The sequence below is a fragment of the Artemia sp. Qi Xiang Cuo genome, chromosome 5 (assembly GCF_049724085.1).
Source record: "Artemia sp. Qi Xiang Cuo chromosome 5, ASM4972408v1, whole genome shotgun sequence".
Classification (NCBI taxonomy): Eukaryota; Metazoa; Arthropoda; class Branchiopoda; order Anostraca; family Artemiidae; genus Artemia; species Artemia sp. Qi Xiang Cuo.
In genome coordinates this window covers 22271064-22292777 of record NC_142798.1, presented here as the reverse complement: position 1 = coordinate 22292777, position 21714 = coordinate 22271064, and the positions used below count along the sequence as shown (strand labels likewise).

The following is a 21714-nucleotide window of genomic DNA, read 5'->3' as shown; positions in this document are numbered from 1 at the left end:
AAAAATGCAAAATTCCACATTTTTGTAGATAGGTGCTTGAAACCTTTACAGTAGGGTTATCTGATACGTTGAATATGATGGTGTGATTTTAATTAAGGTTCTATAATTTTTAGGGGGTCTTTTCCTCTTTTTTCTAAAATCAGCCAAATTTTCTCAGGCGCGTAACTTTTGATGGGTAGGACTAAACTGAAACGTACATATTTGAAATCAGCATAAAAATCTGATTCTTTTGATGTATCCATTGGTATCAAAATTCCGTTTTTTAGAGTTTCGGTTACTATTGAGCCGGACGCTCCTTACTTACAGTTCGTTACCACGAACTGTTTAATAATCTCATTCATACAGTAAAACTGCTAATACTGTAAGACATTTGTGATTGACCTACTACACATATATTTTAATTGGAATACTCGACTGTCCCTGGCTATGAAAATTAGGTTGTGCAATGCCCGATCAGAATAGGAAGAATATCTTAAATCCGTTACTGAACTTTGTCATCAGATCTATGCTTGATGGGGCGAAAATTGATCGGATTATCGGAAAAGCTGTGAGTATTTTTGATCATGGTACTATCATCAGTGCTAAAGAGTTTCTGTATAAGGAGCTGAATATTCAGAGCCGATGTATGAAACATGCAAAGGATGAAGATAATGTATTTGACATTTGTAAACAGTTAAATCAGGCAGCAAAGGATAATTTGCCTGTTCTCACTTTTGTTATATTCTCACTTTCTGAAACCCCAACAATCGGGGAGACAGTGACGGCTACTTTAGTCTCGAAAGTTAATGAACTCTCTCGAAAAATTGACGGCTTTTTAGAGAATGCGACGCATTCAGGCCCTGTTTGGCCAGATAGAATTGATACCAACATAACAATTAACCCTGCCCCAGCTCCTACGTTTGCCGTTGTGCTAAAAAACTGTCCTGCAAACCTAACCTCGCCTAATGCTCGTAAGGACTTCGTCGATAAACTTTGCCCTGAGGCCTCAGGTGAAATAACTGAACTTAAAAAAATCGGCTTCGGAGTGATAACTTGTTGTTAAGTCAAGGCGTTCAGCGAACAAAATTGCCAAGAATGCCAAAAACAGTACCTCAGGTATCTCAGTGAGTGTGAACTCCCCACTGTTTATAGGGATCCTGAAAGGCGTACCGATCGAATACGATGAGAATCAAGTAAAATCTCTTGTACCAAACTGCGTTAAAGTTTCACAGTGCGGAAAGTCCCGAGTGTTCAAGGTCTACTTTGAGTCGAAACAAAACCTTGATTAGTTCTTGAAAGTGTCTGTGAAAGTTGGCTACGAAAAGCTTTCTGCGCAAGCATTTGTATATCTCCCAAAGCGTTGTTTCTCGTGTCATAAGACTGGGTATCTGGCCTCACAGTACTCAAATCGGGCGCTCTGCTCTCGCTGTTGATCATGCGATCAAACCTCTAACATTGCCTCTCCGTGTTCGGAAAAAATGTTCTGTCTAGAATGTAAAGTTGCCGGCCATACTTGTTACAGTGTAAAGTGTCCTAATAACAACAGTCAACTAGCAAAGCCCACGGTATGATATGGATCTGTCTACTGTTGCGCAAGCTGTACTTTCGTGGAATATTAATGGCGGACTCTTAGTCAAAATTCCTTTGATAAAAGGTTTGCTTTCGAATTGGGACGCATTGTGCTTGCAAGAGTATTTTTTGACGAGTCATAGTTTATGCCTTCTGAAAATAGAAAATAATTTTACTAGCTATTCGATGCCTGCTAAACGATCCGCTTCCAGTGGCCGCCCCTCGGGTGGTATTGCGATGCTTGTTAGGACCTTGTGCCAGTCGAGTATTTTTGATTCATGTGATTTTTTTTCTTACTGTCCGTGTAAAAGAGTATGTTATTGTAAACGTCTATGTCCCGACAGATTACCGCAATGACCGATCGGAATTTTTATTTATTTCTGGGTGGGAGAAACTTGGGTCTTGCCTTTGAAAGATTCGCCTGTTAGGTAAGTGTTGTATTATTATAGGAGATTTTAACTGTAATTTAACTGACGCGTCGTTATTGCCTACTTCTATTTTGTCTGGTATTTTTGATTATTGGCTTAGGATATTGCCAAAAGATCTCGATTACACTTACACACACCATTCAAGTCACGTGTCGAACCTCGACCACGCAGTTTCTTCTATAAGTCTCCAAGTGTCACCTGTTCACGTCGTTACTGATTTCCAACTGTCAGACCACCTTCTACTATCTGCATCTATTTATTGTCCCTCTGCTCAGTCTACTCCCACCACACAACCACATCAGCCCCACGCCCAATTTTACAGGGATTGGGAAAACATCCAATATGATCTTTTTGCTGCAGTTACTAATTCTGTCCTACATAAAATTAATGTCCCGTACCAACTGCTCATGAAACATCCACAAGTGGATGCAATTGAAATACGGTTGTTGCTAAATATCTATCTTGCACAAATCTGCCATGCTCTGCGATGCGCAAAAAAAGTTGCTATACCTCTTAAGTATTTATACTAGGTTTTTATGCAACGTTGGTTTAGTAACCTAAGCTTAGTGGGAATTATGAGGAAATCATAATGTTTGCTCCAAGTCTGGCTCCGGTTTGACTATCCTGGCCCTGGCTTGATTTTTGACTTTCGTTTTTCTACCAAAAGAAGTTTCCAAGAGAACTATCTATCCACATGAACCAAATAGTTCAAGAGACGTCCCAGAAACTTCTCTGTCCCAACCTTCCTTCTGGAGAAATGTATCAAAAGATCCTCCTAGCGTCCGGCTATCTGCTCAAGTTATTCATGATTCCGAATGAAATTCATACTTATCTGCTGAATTCTCCCCACCAGATGCCGCCCTACAGTCCAAATATGAAGATAAGCTTGATAATTTTCTGTCTAGTTGTCCAACCGAATATTTTGTTGTTTTGGTTGATTCTGTACTGCGAGTAATCCAACGCCTAAAGCGTAAGAAATCTTCTGGCATCGATAAAATTAGCGCTCTTCACATTCTGCATGGAAGCGAGCTGCTGGTAAACCATATTGCTCTTTTGATGCAGATGATTGTTACCCAAGGAGTAGTACCTTCTTCTTTGTCAATCGGAGATCTCACTCCAATTCCAAAGAAAGGTAAACTCGCTACCCAGTGCTCGTCTTTCCGCCCTATAACTGTGGCTACCACCTTTTGTAAGCTTTGAGAACTCCTGTTCATTGACCATCTGAACGCAAAATGCTATGTTCCACCTTACCAATTTGGATTCCAGCCACGTCTCGGTTGTGCCCACGCTTGGCCGGTTGTCACGAACGCATTGATCGATGCTGATGCCTCAGGTGGAACTCTCGTGTTGGCCGGGCATGATGCTCGTAAAGCGTTCGACTCTCTCATTCACGCTGTTATGCTACTCCATGCAGCAGAACGTGGAGTGAGCCCTTCATATATCAGAGCCCTTCGAGACATGTATTATCGTCTTAAAGTTCGCCTAATACTTCACCCATTAGCTAAAGTTGACGGCATTCAAGTCTACGCACCAACCCCTAATATTTTTGTCAATGTTGAAAAAGATACCCGTCAAGGTGCTGTTTCTTCCCCTTCACTCTTCAATAACGGAGTTCTTGATGCACAGTCAGCTGTTCCCACATAATTCATCTTTGCCGGTCTTGATTTATCTCTCGTATGTTATGCAGACGACATTCTGAATTTGAGCCGCACTATCCAGAGCATTAGCGAGATTTTCGCAACGCTACAATCTGAGCATGCAAAACTAGGTCTTCAGTTCAATGCTGAAAAAGTTCGAAGTTGTATTCTTCAACTGGAAGCAAGCGTCGCCTGGGGATATTCCTCTCGGAGATAGTAGGGTTAAGCCAGTAGATCATATCACCTACCTCGGTCTTCCCATTGGTTCGTCAATAATGCACACGCGACAACTGTTAATTGCTCACATTGAACGTAGAGTTGGGTTATCATATGATTCTTTTGTAACTAATAAGTTACGCTTCAACCACCGTCTTCTTTCGAAACTCTTCAACTTTGTTGCTCTACTACATTATCTGTACATATCGCTGTTTTGGAAAATGCTCAAAAATTCTGACAAGTCAAAAGTTCGTTAAGTTCTCTTCTGGTTCACAAAATATCTTTTACGTTTTCCCCGTTGGATCCGCAATTCTTGTCTAATTAGAAAATTCAGCATTGCTAACCCTATTATAGCTGTGGAAAAGTAAATTTGTGCTTATAATTCCGAATTAACGAAGTTGAACCATCCTTGGTTGTAGTAGTTAAAATGTATTTATTGTGTCTTTTTCTTCTTCTTTTTAAGTGTTTGTTTTCGCGCTTAGTGTAATTGTTGCAGTTTTTTAAACTGATTGATGATTTAGTCTCTTTACGTACAAGTCCAATTTAATTGACGCTGGTTAATCTTAATTTTGGTGTCAGTTTTTCTCTGATAATATATTGCGTATATTACTAATAATTGAATTGTTTATTTATTATCGGTTCTTTTAAGCATATGTCTTTAAGTAAAGATGTAAAAGGATCCGTGATTGAATAATTTCCTTGTTTCTGATATTTAATGTATATCGGAGTAAATGAAGCATTTTGTCGAGAGTGATCTGAGTTCACGACCAGCGGGCGAAAGTGTCGTTTAATTGTTTTTACCGTTTCTTATCATATTTACACTAGTTGATATGGTTATCTACTGTATATTTTTAATTCACTAATGATTATTTGGGTTATCTTTTTTTACCAATTGCGGCTTCATGCAATGATGTTCATATTCCTTATGTTTGTTCAGTATTTAGGAGCCTAAAAAAAAGAAACATGTCGCGTACCTGCAGAGCAGTGTATAATTGAGTTTTTCTTTCTCATTTTGTAATTTGTTCTAAGAGCTGATTAAGATCTTATTTCCAGCGTTCGTCACTAAAAAGCATGTAATTTTTCGCATAAACTGCTAAGTTTATTTCTTCCTTTTTTCTCGCTTATTGCTCCGTCTTTTCCTTTTTTTTATGACGGGTTTTCCAATAAATAATAATAATAATCCCTAATCTGTTTGCATAATTTGCACTTTACTACAAAAAAACTTTTTTAAATCGAAAACTATTAAGACTTTAAGCAATAAATATAATATATGTATATTAAATTGAAGATGCAATTTCATTTGTATTTTTTTCTTTGAGTAAAGTCCAAAGTTAATGGTGATTTGCGGTAGTTTTACTATTGGTAGATTATTCGATTCAATTTCTTCTCATTTTTGGTTTAATGGAGTTCTTTATTTTTCTTTGAAAAACTTATTTTGTGAAAATTTTGTTTAATTAATTTCTGTTATTTTTTATTGACAAATAATTTTTAATATCTTTGTGGATTTTTTTAAAGAATTTATTGTTTGGCCTGCTATTTGTATGTTGGAGACACTTTTTCAACAATTTTTAACAACATACACCCTTTTGAAAATCTGGATACAAATAGCATTGTTAAATTTAGTTTGATACCACCTCTAACTAGCCTGAAAAATGAAACAACGCCATTCCCAGAAAATCGTATCTATGCTCTTTGAGAACCTGGATACACTTACACTCTTTTGATATAGTTAAATTGTCAGCTGAATACCCTCAGTCATTCTTGGGATGTTGGTGATATGTCTTTTTGGCAACCAGCATACACACCGTACCTTTTGATTTAGTTTTAAGAACAATATTTAGTTTTAAAGCATAATGGGCAGCTTGCATGACTGTGGGGTGTTGACATAACCAGTATCCCTAGAGATATAGTTACCGGACCGTTCAACTTTGCTGAACATTAAATAAAAAAAAACAAGTTTTTTAAACTGAAAGTAAGGAGCGACATTAAAACTTAAAACGAACAGAAATTACTCCGTATATGAAAGGGGCTGTCCCCTCCTCAACGCCTCGCTCTTTACGCTAAAGTTTGACTTTCTCACAACTCCATTTTTGTTAAACAATAAAAAACTTTAGCGTAAAGAGCGAGGCGTTGAGGAGGGGACAGCCCCTTTCATATACGTAATAATTTATTTTCTTTTTAAGTTTTATTGTCGCTCCTTACTTTCAGTTTAAAAAACTTGTTTTTTTTAATTTAATTTCTTATCGTTTTTTAGTTAATGCAGCTTTTACTTTTGCTCACCGTCATTGAATAAGTAAACAAAATTTGCATAAATATTTTACTCTTCTTTTGCTAAATGGCTGTCTCTAAATTTGGTTCTGACGTAATTTACAAATTAACTTACGTAACGAACTATATTCGTATATTTTTCTTCTGGCAAAAAATACAAAGCTGCAGATTTTTGCAGATATGAGCTTGAAACCTATGTAACAGGGTTTTCTGATACGCTGAATCTGACGGTGTGATTTTCATTAAAATTCTTTCACTTGTAGGGGATGTTTCCCCCCTCTTTATAAAACCATGTAAATTTTCTCAGACTCGTAGCCTTTGATAAGTAATACTAAACGTAATAAAATTTATATATTTAGAATCAGCATTATAAACCCATTCTTTTGATACATTTATTGACATCAAAATTCCGTTTCTAAAAGTTTCAATTACTATTGAGCCGTATCGCTTGTTTTTTTTTTTATTACGTATATGTTATTACGTATATGAGGGGGTTCTCACCTTAGTCAATAACACGCTCTTTACGTTAAATGTTAAAATTTTGTTTAATTCACAATTCTCTGAATCACAAAGGCCGTTTAATTAGAATAGATCGCTCTTTTGAAAGCACTAAAAAAAACTGTAGCGTAAAGAGCGAGGTATTGACTTAGGGGAAAACCCCCTCATATACGTAATAATTTCTGTTCGTTTTAAGTTCTAGTGTTGCTTCTTACTTTCAGTTGAAAAAACTTGTTTTTTTTTAATTTAATTTCTGATCGTTTTTTAAATAATGCTTGGAAATCCGGTGCCCCCTTCATAAAATTGTCCCATACCCCAAAGAAAAATCCTCCACGGAAAGATTCTCCCGAGTAACCCCCTCCTCAAGTCCCCCCCCCCACCAGAAAAAAATCCTTCCCGAAAATATCTGTATACTTCCCAATATGCAATACAATATGTAAGCAATGGGCAAAGTTCATAACTTGCAGCCCTTCCCCTGGGAACTCTGGGGGATTAAGTCATCCTAAAAGACATATTTATTAGATTTTCGACTGTGCTAAACAAAATGGTTATCTCAAAATTTTGATCGGGTGACTTTGGGAAAAAATGAGCGTGGGACCTATTTACCAAAATCCTCCAGTAATAGAGTTAATTTCCATAGTTTGGTAACTCCAAGCCGTAGTATTTCGAGTATTTGACTTTTAGTATTTGTACCTAAACGACACAAATCCTTCCCACTTTACGGAATCCCAAAATTCAAAGACCTAATTTTCACAATTTGACACCTCAGAGGCATCAACAATTCCACAATGCGAGATTTTTAAGACTTATAATTTGGACTACAGAGTCCCTTCACACTTTAGAGAGCTTTAGCATTTTTTTTCTTTCAAATTTTAATGATTCTTAGAATTAAATCTCATAATATGACAACCGAAAACCATCAAATTTAAAGAATGTCTGCTTTTTTTTTTACCAAATTCCACACGGCACAAGACAAATTTTTCACGGTTTTACAAATACAATCCTTCACGCATTGCGAACTTTAGGAAATCTTTCTTTAGACCTAATTTTCGTACGGTGGCAATTCAAACTTTTGTTTTCAAGAATGTCAACAAATCTAATGTGTCAACCCTTTAAAAGACTTTCAGTATTCATATTTTTACAACAAAATGAGGTCAAAACTTTAAGAATCACAACCTCTCTCAGAATTTCACAATTCTTAGAAATAGTTTTCAAAATCTGACAACTCAGACTTCAAATTTTAAGATTCTCAGGTTCTTTTTTCAAAATTCTATTGGTCGTGCTTTAACACAGTTTCAAGCCTAATCTCTACCTTACGTTAGACCTTAGTTCCTCCAGTGCCTCTGGAGGCACACAGGGCGTCAGTGAGTTGCCTCCAATCTTCCCTCATGTGAGCCGCTGAATATATATCTTTGCACAGTGGGATGAGAATCGTCTGGAGGGCTCTTCTGTAACGTTCATATGTCCTACGGAGCGTGTTCTTTGGTCTCTCTCGGCGACAGGTGCCTTCCGGCTGCCAGTGGAGGAGCAGTTTTGGAAGTCTGTGATCTGGCATGCAGAGGATGTGTTCAAGATATCGCCGTCTACGTTGTCGTACAACGGTTGCAATATCTGGGTGGCCTGTGCTGGTACGGATCTCGTTATTGCTGACACGGTCTCTCCAACTGATTCTAAGTATTCGACGAAGACAGTTATTCTCGAAGGCGGTAAGGTGTTTCTAATGTTCCGAGGTTAGCGTAAGGCATTCAATAGCGTAACTCAAGACTATCCTGGTACACAAGTCTTTTTCAGAGGCGCAACTGGAAGTGACTGTACTCCCTAAGTACTTGAAATCTGTCACCTATTTGATGTCCTCTCCTCTTAGTTGGATTCCCATGAGTGAACTATTGATTGACATAGCTTGTGTCTTTGGGGCGTTGATATGTAGTCCGAATTGTTCAGCTTTCTCTGCGAGTTTGTTCAGGAATTCCTGAAGCTTCGGCTTGTTGGCTTCTATGGGCCCAACATCGTCGTCAAAGTCGACGTCCTGATGAATTTTCCCTGTAATCCAGATTCCATGCCCATTTATCTGTCTAAAGATGTAATCTACAACTAGGACGAAGAGGAGAGGTGACAGGACACAGCCTTGCTTAATGCCAGTCATCACCTTGAAGTAGTGTATGTTGCCGTCCGATATTTTAATACAGCATTCCGTCTCTTCGTACATGGCAACTATTAGAGGGATTTGCTTCTTAGGAATTCCGTAAAACCGCAAAACTCTCCACAGGGTTTGATGATCATCTGAATCAAACGCCTTTTTGAAGTCCACGAAGAGTATATACAAGCGCTGTCTCCATTCGTTATATTCCTCCAGCAAGGTGCGTAGACTAAAAATAAGATCGACACAAGATCTTTTTAGCCGAAATCCATTCTATTCTTCACGTAAGTGAGGATCAAAGGCTGCTCAGAGTCTTCCTAATATTATCGTCATGAAGAGCTTCGCAGGGATCGAGAGAAGATTGACTCCTCTATAGTTGCCACATTCTTTCACGTCTCCTTTCTTGAAGAGTTTGACTGAGGTTCCTGTTCTCCAGTCTTTGGTGAACTTTTTGGTCTGCCAGAAGAGTGAGAAGAAGGATAGCCAGATGGCCAGGGTTCGAAGCAGGCTGAACTTGATCATTTCAGCTGAATTGCGGTCTCCACCAGGGTCCTTCCCATTTTCATGTTTTTTAGCTGCTGAGAGTATCTCGTCGGCTGTCGGCTTTTCATCACTGATGTGAAGACTGAAAAGAGGTTGGCCCGGTTTATCCGGCGGGACTGCTGGCGTTGGGCGATTAAGTAGTGCTTCGAAATAACTTGCCCATCGTTCCTTTTGTTCTTTTGCATATGTCAGGAGCCTTCCATTTTCATCTTTCACCGGACATTCTTGGATACTTGACTTGCCTACTAATTTTTTTGTAAGGCAATATACGAATCGCATGTCTCCTCGGCTAACTGCTTCTTCGGCTTGTCTGGTTTTTTCGTTCATGTATTGCTTTCGGTCGAATCTGTCACTTTTCTTTACATATCAGCTTCTTTATAGGCCAAGCTCTTGGTCATCTCTGAGTGACCACTTTCCCTAAGGGAGCTCGACTTCAGCTTCTTGTGATTTTCTATGGAATCCCAGGTCTTCGTAGATATCCACTGCTGCTTAGCCAACTTTCTAAACAAGAGGGTTTCTTTGGCCGCATCCGTGTAGTTTTTGCGGATCGTCTCCCATGCTTCTTCGATGTCTTCTGACAGGTCATATAAGGCTTCAAATTTATTGCACAGTTTGATGCCAAACGAATATCGGACGCTTTTGTCACCTAGTTTGTCCACGTCAAAGGTTCTAAGTTTGTCCGTCTTCTCCTTCCGATTATTAGACTTCAGCTTCAATTTTAGTGTGGTGACTACTAGTTCGTGATGTGAACCAACGTCGGCACTACGGAAACTTCGAACCTCTTTTAAGCTTCTTCGCCATCTCCGGCGGATCAGGAAATGTTCGATTTGGTTTTTAACGGTGCCGTCCGGGGATGTCCAATATTTGTGAATATCTTTATGCTAAAAGAGCGTACGGCCGATCAGCAAACCATTCCCCATAGTGAAGCTGACAAGTCAAGTTCCATTTTCGTTTATGGTACCAAGTCCTTGGTGGTCCATCACTGCAGGGCATTAGGATCTGTCTTGGCCAACCTTTTCTTTGAGATCACCTGCGATACAGGTGACGTCGTGAAGTAGGATTTGTACCATCACTGACTGAAGGTTGTCGTGGAACTGATCTTTAAGGGTGTCATCAGCATCATTTATGGGTGCGTAGCTCACGATCAACGACAATTTTGCGTGGTTAGAAACAAATCTTACATGCAGTATTCTTTCATTGACCAGTTTCCGTGAGTAGAGGGCCTTTGTTGCTTTTGGACCTAATATTGCAGCAACTCCGGCAGAGTGACTTTCAGTTTTTCCACAGTATAAGACTTTAAACATCGTGTGATCGCCACTGATTTTTTTCTCTCCGTAGCCTTTCCACCTTGCTTCCGAAATGGCGACTATATCAAGTCCAAACTTCGTGCATTCGCGAAGGACTTGCTCTGTTTTTGACAGTGCCGACATGGTTCTAACACACCATAGGCCCATCTTAAATGGTTTATTTGCATTCAAAAATCTAGTCTGGGGGCTTGAATGGGTCGTCATCAGATTTAGAGGTTCGGATCAGAGGCTTAACGTCGACGTTTCGTTAGCGGTCTTTGTTTTACGGGGATAGCTTGCTAGGCCAACGTCCAACCGATTTCTTTGGCTCGGCTACGGGCGGGACGCCAGTCCCAGACTGTTGGACCAGAACCCCGCCAGCCTACCCAACATGCAGAGGTTTTTGTTCAAATCTGGATCATCCGCCTTATTTTGCAGTTTTCTTCCTGGAGAGGATCCTCCCACGATGGTATCCTGCAGTACAATACAATTTAACCCATTGCTGGAAGGTTTGCAACTAACGGAACGTGTCCACACGCCATTGGGTTCTGCTCAGTGTGCATCGGAGGGGCCTTCTTCCTCCTATACCTATATTTATGACCCCCAGGCAAGGGTACTCCAGTTTCAAGTTATGAACCCCCATGGGCTAGGTCTACCCCTCGGTCCATGCCTTCCTTTATGGGAGGTACCCTACATATCTATAGGACGTTCCCCTATCCGCCACCTTGGGACGCGCTGAGTGGCCTGGAGAGGGCCCCCCACTGAGAAGGTGAATTAGTGGTGACTCAGCTTTTAGGACTTTTAATCCCTAGAGCCCTAACATTTCCTAAATTTCAAGAAATACTATGTTCTCGCAGGTCTAACATATGAAAATTCTATAACTTCTGGAGTTTTGTAAGAAAAATATGAGATTTTTGAGACTTGACGGTTTGGAGTTTTCATCATCGGAAAGCTAATTCTAAGAATTTTTAAAATTTGAAAAAGGTTGAGAGTAATACGAATCTGAATGCATTATGTTGTTCAAACATAAGAATTACAAGTATTAAAAGTGCGAAAATGTAAAATTTCTTGGAATTCTCAAAATTTGAAGGCTTTGAGTTGTCAAACTTTGAAAAATTTATTCTAAGATTTGGGAAATTTGAAAAAAGTTGAGATTCTTGAGAGTGTGAAGGAATTGTGTTGTCCGAATATAGAAATTGTATGTCCTGTGTTGTCCGAATATAGAAATTGTATGTCCTGTGTTGTCCGAATATACAAAATGTAAGTCTAAGAAGTTTGAAAATATGACATGTGTTAAGATTCTTTAAATTTTTGAGTTTTCAATTGCTAAAATTAGGTCTATGGGTTATGAAATGTTGAAAAAGTTACGATTCTCTAGAGTAGTAATGAATTGGGTTGTCAAACATAAATTTTAGAAGTAAAATCAGACAGTTCGTGGTAACGAACTGTAAGTAAGGAGCGATCCGGCTCAATAGTAACCGAAATTCTAAGAAAAAGAAATTTTGATACCAATACATACATCAAAAGAATCAGGTTTACACGCCTGAAAAAATTTGCCTTATTTTCGAAAAAATGAGGAAACACCCCTTAAAAATCATAGAAGTTTAATGGAAATTACACCATCAGATTCAGCGCATCAGAGAATCCTACTATTGAAGTTTGAAGCTCCTATCTGCAAAAATGTGGAATTTTGTATTTTTTGCCAGAAGAAAGATCACGAATGCGTGTTTATCTTATTTATTTATTTTTGCTTTTTTGCTCTTTTTCTCCAGGGGTGATCGTATTGACCCAGTTGTACTAGAATATCGCGGAAGGGCTCATTTGAACGGAAATTAAAAGTTCTAGTGCCCTTTTTAAGTAACCAAAAAATGGACGGCATTTTAAGTTTGATTTATGCTTCAATAGGAAAATATTTTTTTTTTCGTTTTAAGCTTGATATTCATATTCAATCTACGCATTACTCGCTCTAAGATCTATCTATTCATTTATATTATTACTTGTTGTATGTTTTTGCTATGATTGTTTGTTTAATTTCGTTTCGTTTTGGGTTTCATTTATTTTTAATAGTAATTTCTGGTCGTTTTGAGTTTGAATTTTAAAAGGTATTTGTATCTTCTGAGCTCAAGTTTAAAATGGCCTTTACTTTTCTTTAAAAAACTTATTTTTCGGAAAGTTTTTTTTTAATTAATAACATAAAAGATTACACTCTTATACTTGCCGTCACAAAACAAGGAGTCGGAGGGGGGAGGGTATCATGGGCATTTTCGAGAAATATCCCATGACTGGGAAGGCAGGTGTTTCGTGAAATTTTTTCTTATCGACGTATAAATCGAAATATTTGGTCTTATGTTCATTTTTCATGTATGTATTAGTTAGTTTTTACAATAGTTAGTTAGTTTTGTTATAGGCAAGGAGTGATTTGGGGCTCTATGTAATCACAACTCTTTAAAAGGAAGTTTTTCTAACAATATACAAAATTTAAAGAATCGGTTTTCCTATTTTGTTTCCAATTTATAAGCTCCGATAAATTTAAAGTTAGCCACAAAAAATTACGAGCCTGAGAAAATTAGCCCCATTATTGAAAATGGTGGGAACCACCTCCATAAAGTCAAATGATTCTGATAAAAAATTACAGCATTGAATTCAGCATATTAGAGAACAATATTATGGAGGTCTCAAGCCTCTAACTACAAAAATGTGGAGCTTCGTATTTTTTATGGAGAAGGAAGATCACAGATGTTTGTTTATTCGTTGGCTCATTCTTTTTTTCCCCTGGTGTGATGGATATAAAGCTCCTAGAATAACACGAGAAGACTAATTAGAAAGTCAATATGAAAGTTTTACTGATTTTTTAAGTAGCAAAAGAAATCATACCACAGTAAAGTGGCGCTTTAAGCCATTTTGTGGTGGAAAACAACAATTTTAGCCCTGAAGATGCCAAAAGGCTGCTGAGTAATGACTCTAATGTTTTCAATCTATTTAAAGTTATGAAACAAACTATGAATGAAGCTTTCCAGCTTCGGAGACACTAATACTGCGCGGTGACGCATTCATTCATAAGGATATACATAGGGCATGTAAAAAAACGGTTAATATACACACTTATTTTAAAGCTTCATTTTTAACTAGGCGTAGTCGTTGAGCCTTGATAAAATGTGCGCAGAGGTGTACAAGTGCGCGACAGATATCATGGAGGAGGGCCGGTGGAATTTTGTGTAGTTGAAAGGAGTGTGCTTGAAGCCTTAAATAGTGCGGTTTTATGTCTGAATTTCCTGAATCCTAACCTATGAGCCTCTAATATGTATTGAATAAAAAAAAATTAACTGAAAGTAAGGAGCGACATTAAAACTTAAAATGAACAGAAATTATTCCGTCTATGAAGGGGGCTGTCCCCTCTCAACGCCTCGCTCTTTACGCTAAAGTTTTTTATTGTTTTAGAAAATAGCGTTGTAAGAAAGAGTCAAACTTTAGCGTAAAGAGCGAAGCGTTAAGGAGGGGACAGCCCCTTCCATATACGGATTAATTTCTGTTCGTTTTAAGTTTTAATGTCGCTCCTTACTTTCAGTTAAAAAAACTTCTTTTTTTTAATTTAATTTCTGAACGATTTTTAATTAATGCAGGTTCTGATTTTGGCTCACTGTACATGAATAATTGAAATGAAATTTGTATATTAATTTTAGTTTTCTTGGTTAAATGGCTTTCTCAAAAGTTATTTAATTTCATTTACGAACATTTTATTAGTAATATATATATATATATAACTTACGAATTAACTTACTTAACGAACTTCTATATTCATATAATTTTAATATGTATATTAGGAGGCTCGCCCCCTAGTCAATGCGTCGCTCTTTATGCTAAGGTTCAAATTCTATTCCAATTCTTTAAAAAATGACCCTTAATCACATAAGGCCGTTAATTAGAATAAATAGCTCTCATGAAAGTACTAAAACAACTTTAGCGTAAAGAGTGAGGTATTGACTAGGGGGCGAACCGAATTATATATGTAATAATTTATGTTTGTTTTAAGTTTTGATGTTGCTCCTTACTTTCAGGTGAAAAACTTGTTTTTTTTTTACCTAATTTCTGATCGTTTTTTTTTTTAAATAATGCTGGGAAATCCGGCGCCCTCTTCATAGCAATGTCCCTCCCCCCATGAAAACTTCCTCCATGGAAAGATCCTTCCACGTAATCCCTGACCCCTCCCCCTCCCCTACCAGAAAAAATCCCCCCTGAAAATGTCAGTATACTTCCCAATAACCAATACTTTACGTGAACAATGAGGGTAATTTATAAATTGCAGTATTAATCCTCGAGACTCTGGGGATTTAAGTTACCCTCAAAAACATAGTTATTATATTTTTTCGACGAGGTTGAAGAAAATGACTATCTAAAAATTCTGATCAGGTGACTCTGGGAAAAAATGAGCGTGGGAGGGGGCCTAGTTACCCTCCATTTTTGGTCACTTAAGAATGGCACTAGAACTTTTAATTTCCATTTGAATGTGCCTTCCAGCGATATTTTAGGACAACTGGGTCGATACGATCACCTCTGGGGAAAAGAAAAAAACAACAAATAAACACGCATCTGTGATGTTTCTTCTGGCAAAAATTACAAAATTCCACATACAAATAGAAGCTTGAAACCTCTACAGTAGGCTGTTCTAATACGCTGAATCTGATGGTGTGATTTTCATTAAAGTTCTATAACTTTTAGCGGATGTCTCCCCCTTTTTAAAAAAATCAAACAAATTTTCTCAGGCGAGTAAATTCTGATGGGTATGACTAAGCTTAATGAAACTTATATATTTGAAATAAGCATAAAAATCTGATTCTTTTGATGTATCTATTGGTATAAAATTTCGTTTTTTAGAGTTTCGGTTACTATTGAGCCGAGTCACTCCTTACTTACAATTCGTTACCACGAACTGTTTGATAGAAGTAGATTTGAAGGGGGAAAAATAGTCTCTGATCTCCCTTGATTCCCGGGTATGGGTTTGGAATACGCCAATAATATTGGTGTCGGGTGTTGATAGCGCCTCTCTTATTGAAGAAATTGCTTTTATATGTAGCATAAAAGACAGCATTCCCATTCCCACCAACAGAAAGGTGGAGAGGTGGGAGCATTAAGAATGTCGTCAGGAAATTACCCTGGGGGGGGGGATGTTCAAGTACAACCAGGATCTTTATTTTCACCAGAATTTAAATGGGAACATTCCTTATTTTCCTACTTGTATACATTGCTTTATGTATTAAATAAAAAAAAACAAGTTTATAATACTTAAAGTAAGGACCAACATTAAAACTTAAAACCAACAGAAATTACTACGTATATAAAAGAAATCGACCCCTCTTCAATACCGCGCTTTTCACGCTAAAGTTTTTAAGTACTTTTAAAAAAGTGTCTTGTTTTTCCAGTTATTCGACCCATGTGTTTTAAGAGCCGTCCTCGAAGAACTAGAACAAAATTCAAACTTTAGGGTAAAGAGCCAGGTGTTGAGGAGATGACAACCCCCTTTATATACGTAGTAATTTCTGTTGGTTTTAAGTTTTAATGTAGCTCCTTACTTTCAGTTGAAAAAAATTGTAATTATTATTTAATTTCTGATCTTTTTTTAAATAATGCTAAGAAATCAGGCCTCACCTCCACGGAAAAACCGCCTCCCCTCGGACAAATCCGCTAGAAAATTCAAATCCAGGTGAAAATTCACGCCGGACAATTAATCTTAACCACCACCCCCCCACACGAAAATGTGTGCCTACATCACAATAACAAATACTATGCGCAAACAATGGGAAAATTTTATAAATATAAGACCTTTTCCCTGGGGCTAAGGGGGGTGGGGGGCATTTTATACCCAAAGGCGTTGGTATTGGGCCTTTCAACTATGATGAACAAAATGTCTATCTCAAAATTCTGATCAGAACGATTTTGGGAAAAAAGGGGCGGGGAGGGGTCCTAGTTGCCCTCCAATTTTTTGCCACTTAAAAAGGGCACCAGAGCTTTTAATTTTCGTTCGAATGAACCCTCTCTCGATATTTTAGGACCACTGGGTCGATATGATCACCCCTGGGAAAAAAAACAAACAAGCAAACAAACGAACAAATATACACGCATCCGTAATCTTTATTCTGTCAAAAAAAGCAAGATTCCACATTTTTGCATATAGGAGCTTGAAACCTATACAGTATGGTTCTGTGATACGCTGAATCTGATGGTGTGATTTTCATTGAGATCATTTGACTTTTAGGGGCTGTTTCCCTCTTTTTTCGAAAATCAGGAAAATGTTCTCAGGCTAAAAACCCTATATGGGTAAGACTAAACTTAATGAAATTTATATATTTAAAATCAAAATAAAAAGCTGATTCTTTTGATATATCTATTGGTATCAAAATTTCGTTTTTCAGAGTTTCGGATACTATTGAGCCGGGTCATTCCTTACTTACAGTTCATTACCACGAACTGTTTGATTCGTACTCCTCGGGGGCATTGCTTCATTACTGGTATCCGTGGGAAATATCCCTATAAAAATATTTGCTGGAAAAGCTTGCCTTAAAAACCGTGGTAACAATTACCTATAAAAAGTTTTCTAACTATAAATTAGAAAGACCCTTCCTTTAGCAACCCTTCCTTCCAAACCCTTCGTTTAGCGGTGCATTTTAGGATGATTGTCAGTCCTGAAGCACTATTTACGAATATTAAACTTGAATGTAAAACGTTGAATGTAAAGAGTTGAAGAAGGGAGTAACGGTCCTCCTTCAAATTTAAGATAGTTATTATCAAAGCAGCTCGTAATAAAATAAATTTTAAATAAAGAGCCAACAGAGTCAACAGAAGCCAGCGTTTGAAATGAACGATGTTTCGATTATAAGTATATGCAACAACTAAATTTCTAATACATGCCGATTCCGAATATGCAAAATTTACTAATTTTAAAGCTACTCAATGAAAGTTATTACCACACAATAATCTGCATAAACTTGAAATGGAAAGATTTGATCCCAGAAATGAGGGGAGGGGAGCAATTTCCTCCCCATAAGCGGGGACTAGACTCCTATTTAAAAATGAGAAGTTTGAAAAATTAAATATCACCTTTCGGTCACCTTGTAGTCTAACTTTGCACTGCAGATAAGCTGTTTGTCCTGCAGCAACTGTAGAGATCGTTGGTAAAGAAATGTCAAAGCTTGGTCCAGTAAAATAGTCTTTTGTTGCCTCCAATTCAGAGCCTCCCTCATTCCTGTATGCTAATGATACTAAAAATAAAATTGTAATAAAAATATTTTTGTGTGAAAGGGGTAATTTTGAACCCTAATCTGTTCTATTAAGCAATATTGAGACCAAGCTTCTTTGTAGTAGTGGTACCAGTAGTGGAAGAGCAGGGTACAGGATATCTCCCCCATTGGTGGCTCCGCCCCCCGTATAACACCTTTTTTGTATATCTAAATTGGAAAATGCCCTTTTTGGTGAACCACAGATTTAAAAAGTGTATTTTCTCCCCCTTACATTTTCACGAACTGGTACTTCTGATTGGTAGCATTTCCACTTAAAACCCCGCAAGTAATCCTCTTTGAAACCCTGAAAACCCGGCTCCAAATATATAAGAATCCTGAAATAAATCTTGTCGAGATTATAATTCATACACAGCTCATTCTCACTTTTCTTACTGCACGTAAGCCCTTTAGCTATTTATATATATATATATATATATATATATATATATATATATATATATATATATATATATATATATATATATATATATATATATATATATATATATATATATATATATATATATATATATATATATATATATATATATATATATATATATATATATATATATATATATATATATATATATAATATATATATATATATATATATATATATATATATATATATATATATATATATATATATATATATATATATATATATATATATATATATATATATATATATATATATATATATATATATATATATATATATATATATATATATATATATATATATATATATATATATATATATATATATATATATATATATATATATGTGTGTGTGTATATATATATATATATATATATATATATATATATATATATATATATATATATATATATATATATATATATATATATATATATATATATATGATTGTTTTCTTATGTTTAAGCCAGCTATTTCTAACAAGGCAACGCAACTTTAAAAATGTCAAAATGTAAGAGGCTGACCCAGAAGTCTAGAGAATAAATGAGAATAAATTTTGAATTATATTTTCGAAACGATTGTAATATTTTTAAATTAGAGATGTTCTTATGCATAGAAGTTTCGCTTCATTTGCAAAACAAATTTACCTGCATATTTTGAAGCCAAACAGAATGCAAATTAAAGTCGTTCTGTTTTTGTTTTTTCAAAAGCAAACTTTATTGTGAATTTTAAAAAAGAGTTTTTAGAAAAAGAAATGTTTTCAAAAGAAACGTAAAGTATGATATGAAAACCTAAGATAACCTGAAATAAAGTCATATCATAAGTCAAACTTAGAAAGGACAAAAATTACTATGAATGAAAAAGTAAAACCTGAGTCAAGCAGACATAAAATGAATAATAAATTCTAACTGAAAATGCACTGAAATTAACAAAGGTTTATAATGCTACTGCCCTCCCCCTAGGCTCTCTAAAGGCCAAAGCGCGTTTGTGAGTAGAAGGGCCATAATATCTCCGACGCGAACACATGTGCTGTCACCTACAATTTAGTCTAACACTGAACCTACATAATTTATTCAAGGATTATCGATCGAGTCTAATGAGGTCAAGGTCGATTTATTTGTTGTTATTTATTCAAGGATTATCGATCGAGTCTAATGGATGATGTCAAGGTCGATTTATTTGTTGTTGTTCGTCCAGGTGCAATGACACTGGGGGAGATTTACATAATCGATGGGGAATTTATTGATCTAGGGGAGAGAATTTCCGAGAACTTGATTTACATAATCGCTAGGGGGAATGTTTTGATCCAGGACTCAACTAGGACAAGTGAATTTCCGAGAAATTGATTTACATAATCGCTGGGGAGAATGTTTTGATCTGATAACGGGAAACAGGATCCCGTGTCTCCTTCTCAACCAATCAGGGAGTCGGTAACATCTCATTCTAAGCCAATCAGAGTGTCGTTTACATATGGTTTCCCATTACATTAAAATTCGCCCTTGAGATTTCGTATATAACGGACATGCGTTGTGATTAAACATTCAGAATGTTCCAAGACACAATGGATATAACATTGGAATATATTGATGAGCTAGAAGCCTTGGCTACAGCGATTAAACAATGTGAGTTCTGTTTAGTAAATTTTCATAGTTTATTTTCAAATAAAATCTTTTTACATAGTAGCCCCTCCAGTAAATTCAAATTCAGGTTAACCCCCCCCCCACAATACAAACTCCACTATATATTGTTTATACTCGCTAGAAAGCTTAAAATATGTTCTTTTTTACCACGTAAACCTAACCTCCCCCTCCACACCCCCCTCCTCTGTTTACGACTTTAATTCTTTTATTGGAAATAACTCTGTTTTTGATAAATTTATTCTTTCTGTAAGCCTATCTAAAAGTGACAGTCAACTTCTGTCAGCCCTTAGCTATTAATATACCGTGTCCATTTAAGCTGCCGCTAACTTGACATAAACATTCCCACAAAGATTTAATTAGCTGATAATTAGCTGACACCCCACAATTGCACATCTGGCCTCATAATCCTTATGAATTCAGATAGCAAAAGCTTCCGCTGAAAAACGGATACTTTTTCCCGTCAAATTAAAAACAGTTTCACGCAGAAAGAGATTGCTGTTTATTAAGCTTGTGGGTTCGCAACCTGTATGGAAGAGTGAAACGAGTTATTTCCCAAAATAATTGCTAACAAATATTTTTAGGACATTCTGTAAAAGGGGTGGGGGATTATGTGAAAGGAGGAGGGGGGATGCTAACAGCCTTTTAGAGTGAATATTTTTTAGATACATCTTGAAAGGTCTCGCCGGAAAACGAGAGCCATTATTCCTTTTTTCTAGCTTTCTTTCGATGAAGTTTCTCTTATATTCCCAGGAGAGAGCGTGTAAACTATGGTTGTTTAACTTTGATATACAAGGCTAGAAAGAAAAGTCTTTAGCAGTTGCATGAAGACTATATTAAGTGTAAATTGAATAGTATTTACGTCTAAGATCATAAATTTTAAGCCTATAAGCTGCTGGGTTAACGATCTTTTTATCTAATTTAAAGCCTATAGACTGGAACATTTAAAAAAAATTTCTAAATGGTAAAAATAGAAACATTGATTTCTATCCCAAGGCTACAAACTAGGGATTGTCAAGTTTTATTTTTCTCACAAATTGTGCAATAAAAACGTATGATTTCCAAGCTTAGTATATTTCTCATAAATTTTTAATTTTTGCTTTGCTGAAAGGGGAGGGGGCTTCTTTACGATAAATTCTTTCTAGACAAAATTAGGGTTAGGGGTTGGGGGGTATTAATTTTCCTTCTGTAAAAAAGGGGAAAATTATTTCAATACTAAATTTTGTCTTCTTTTCAAGGACATTTATGAAGAATGTGTACCCCTCCACCTGAAAAGAGAGCAAGGGAGTGGTGAGGCAACCTCATGCGAAGTGCCAGCCCTTATGCAGTCTGGCTGGCCAAAGCCCAAAAGAGAATGGTGCCATCCAATAGATGGAGAGCCACGTGCTGCCGTCATCTATGGAAGCCCGTGACATCGCTGGCTCGAATTCACAACTCTATGCCGTCAATGGCCCCGCTGTACAAGCCGCAGTCCAATCTGCGCAAGAAAGTGACACCACCAGCCCGTCCGACTTTTGTAATGCGTTGCCTGGACCTTCAAAAGCTGCCCCACCTACACAAGGTCAGGAGGTTGCCCTCCAGCATGCTTCGCCAGGGCCTTCAAGCACTCAACTGCAGCCAGGATATAAAAATGTGAGCATTTTTACCTGGTTATAGAAATATCTAAACAAACCCATTTTTCATCACTGTAAAAGTGTGTCAGAGATAGTAGAAATATTATTTCCTCTATAATCTCCCCACACCCCTTGTTTTAAATTTCTCTGCTCCCCCTCCCTCAGAGATATCTAAATATAATGTAAT

The 21714-nt window shown here is 36.8% G+C and overlaps 1 protein-coding gene across 1 annotated transcript in view; it reads right to left on the bottom strand.

Annotated features, from left to right (window-relative positions):
* The window catches only part of LOC148951953 (zwei Ig domain protein zig-8-like), a 247860-nt gene that overhangs the window by 158905 nt on the left and 67241 nt on the right, over window positions 1-21714 (bottom strand). The window contains exon 2 of the mRNA XM_089088770.1: window positions 17654-17814. Within this exon, the coding sequence (XP_088944896.1) occupies window positions 17654-17814 (161 nt within the window). The remainder of the gene's footprint in view (window positions 1-17653; window positions 17815-21714) is intronic.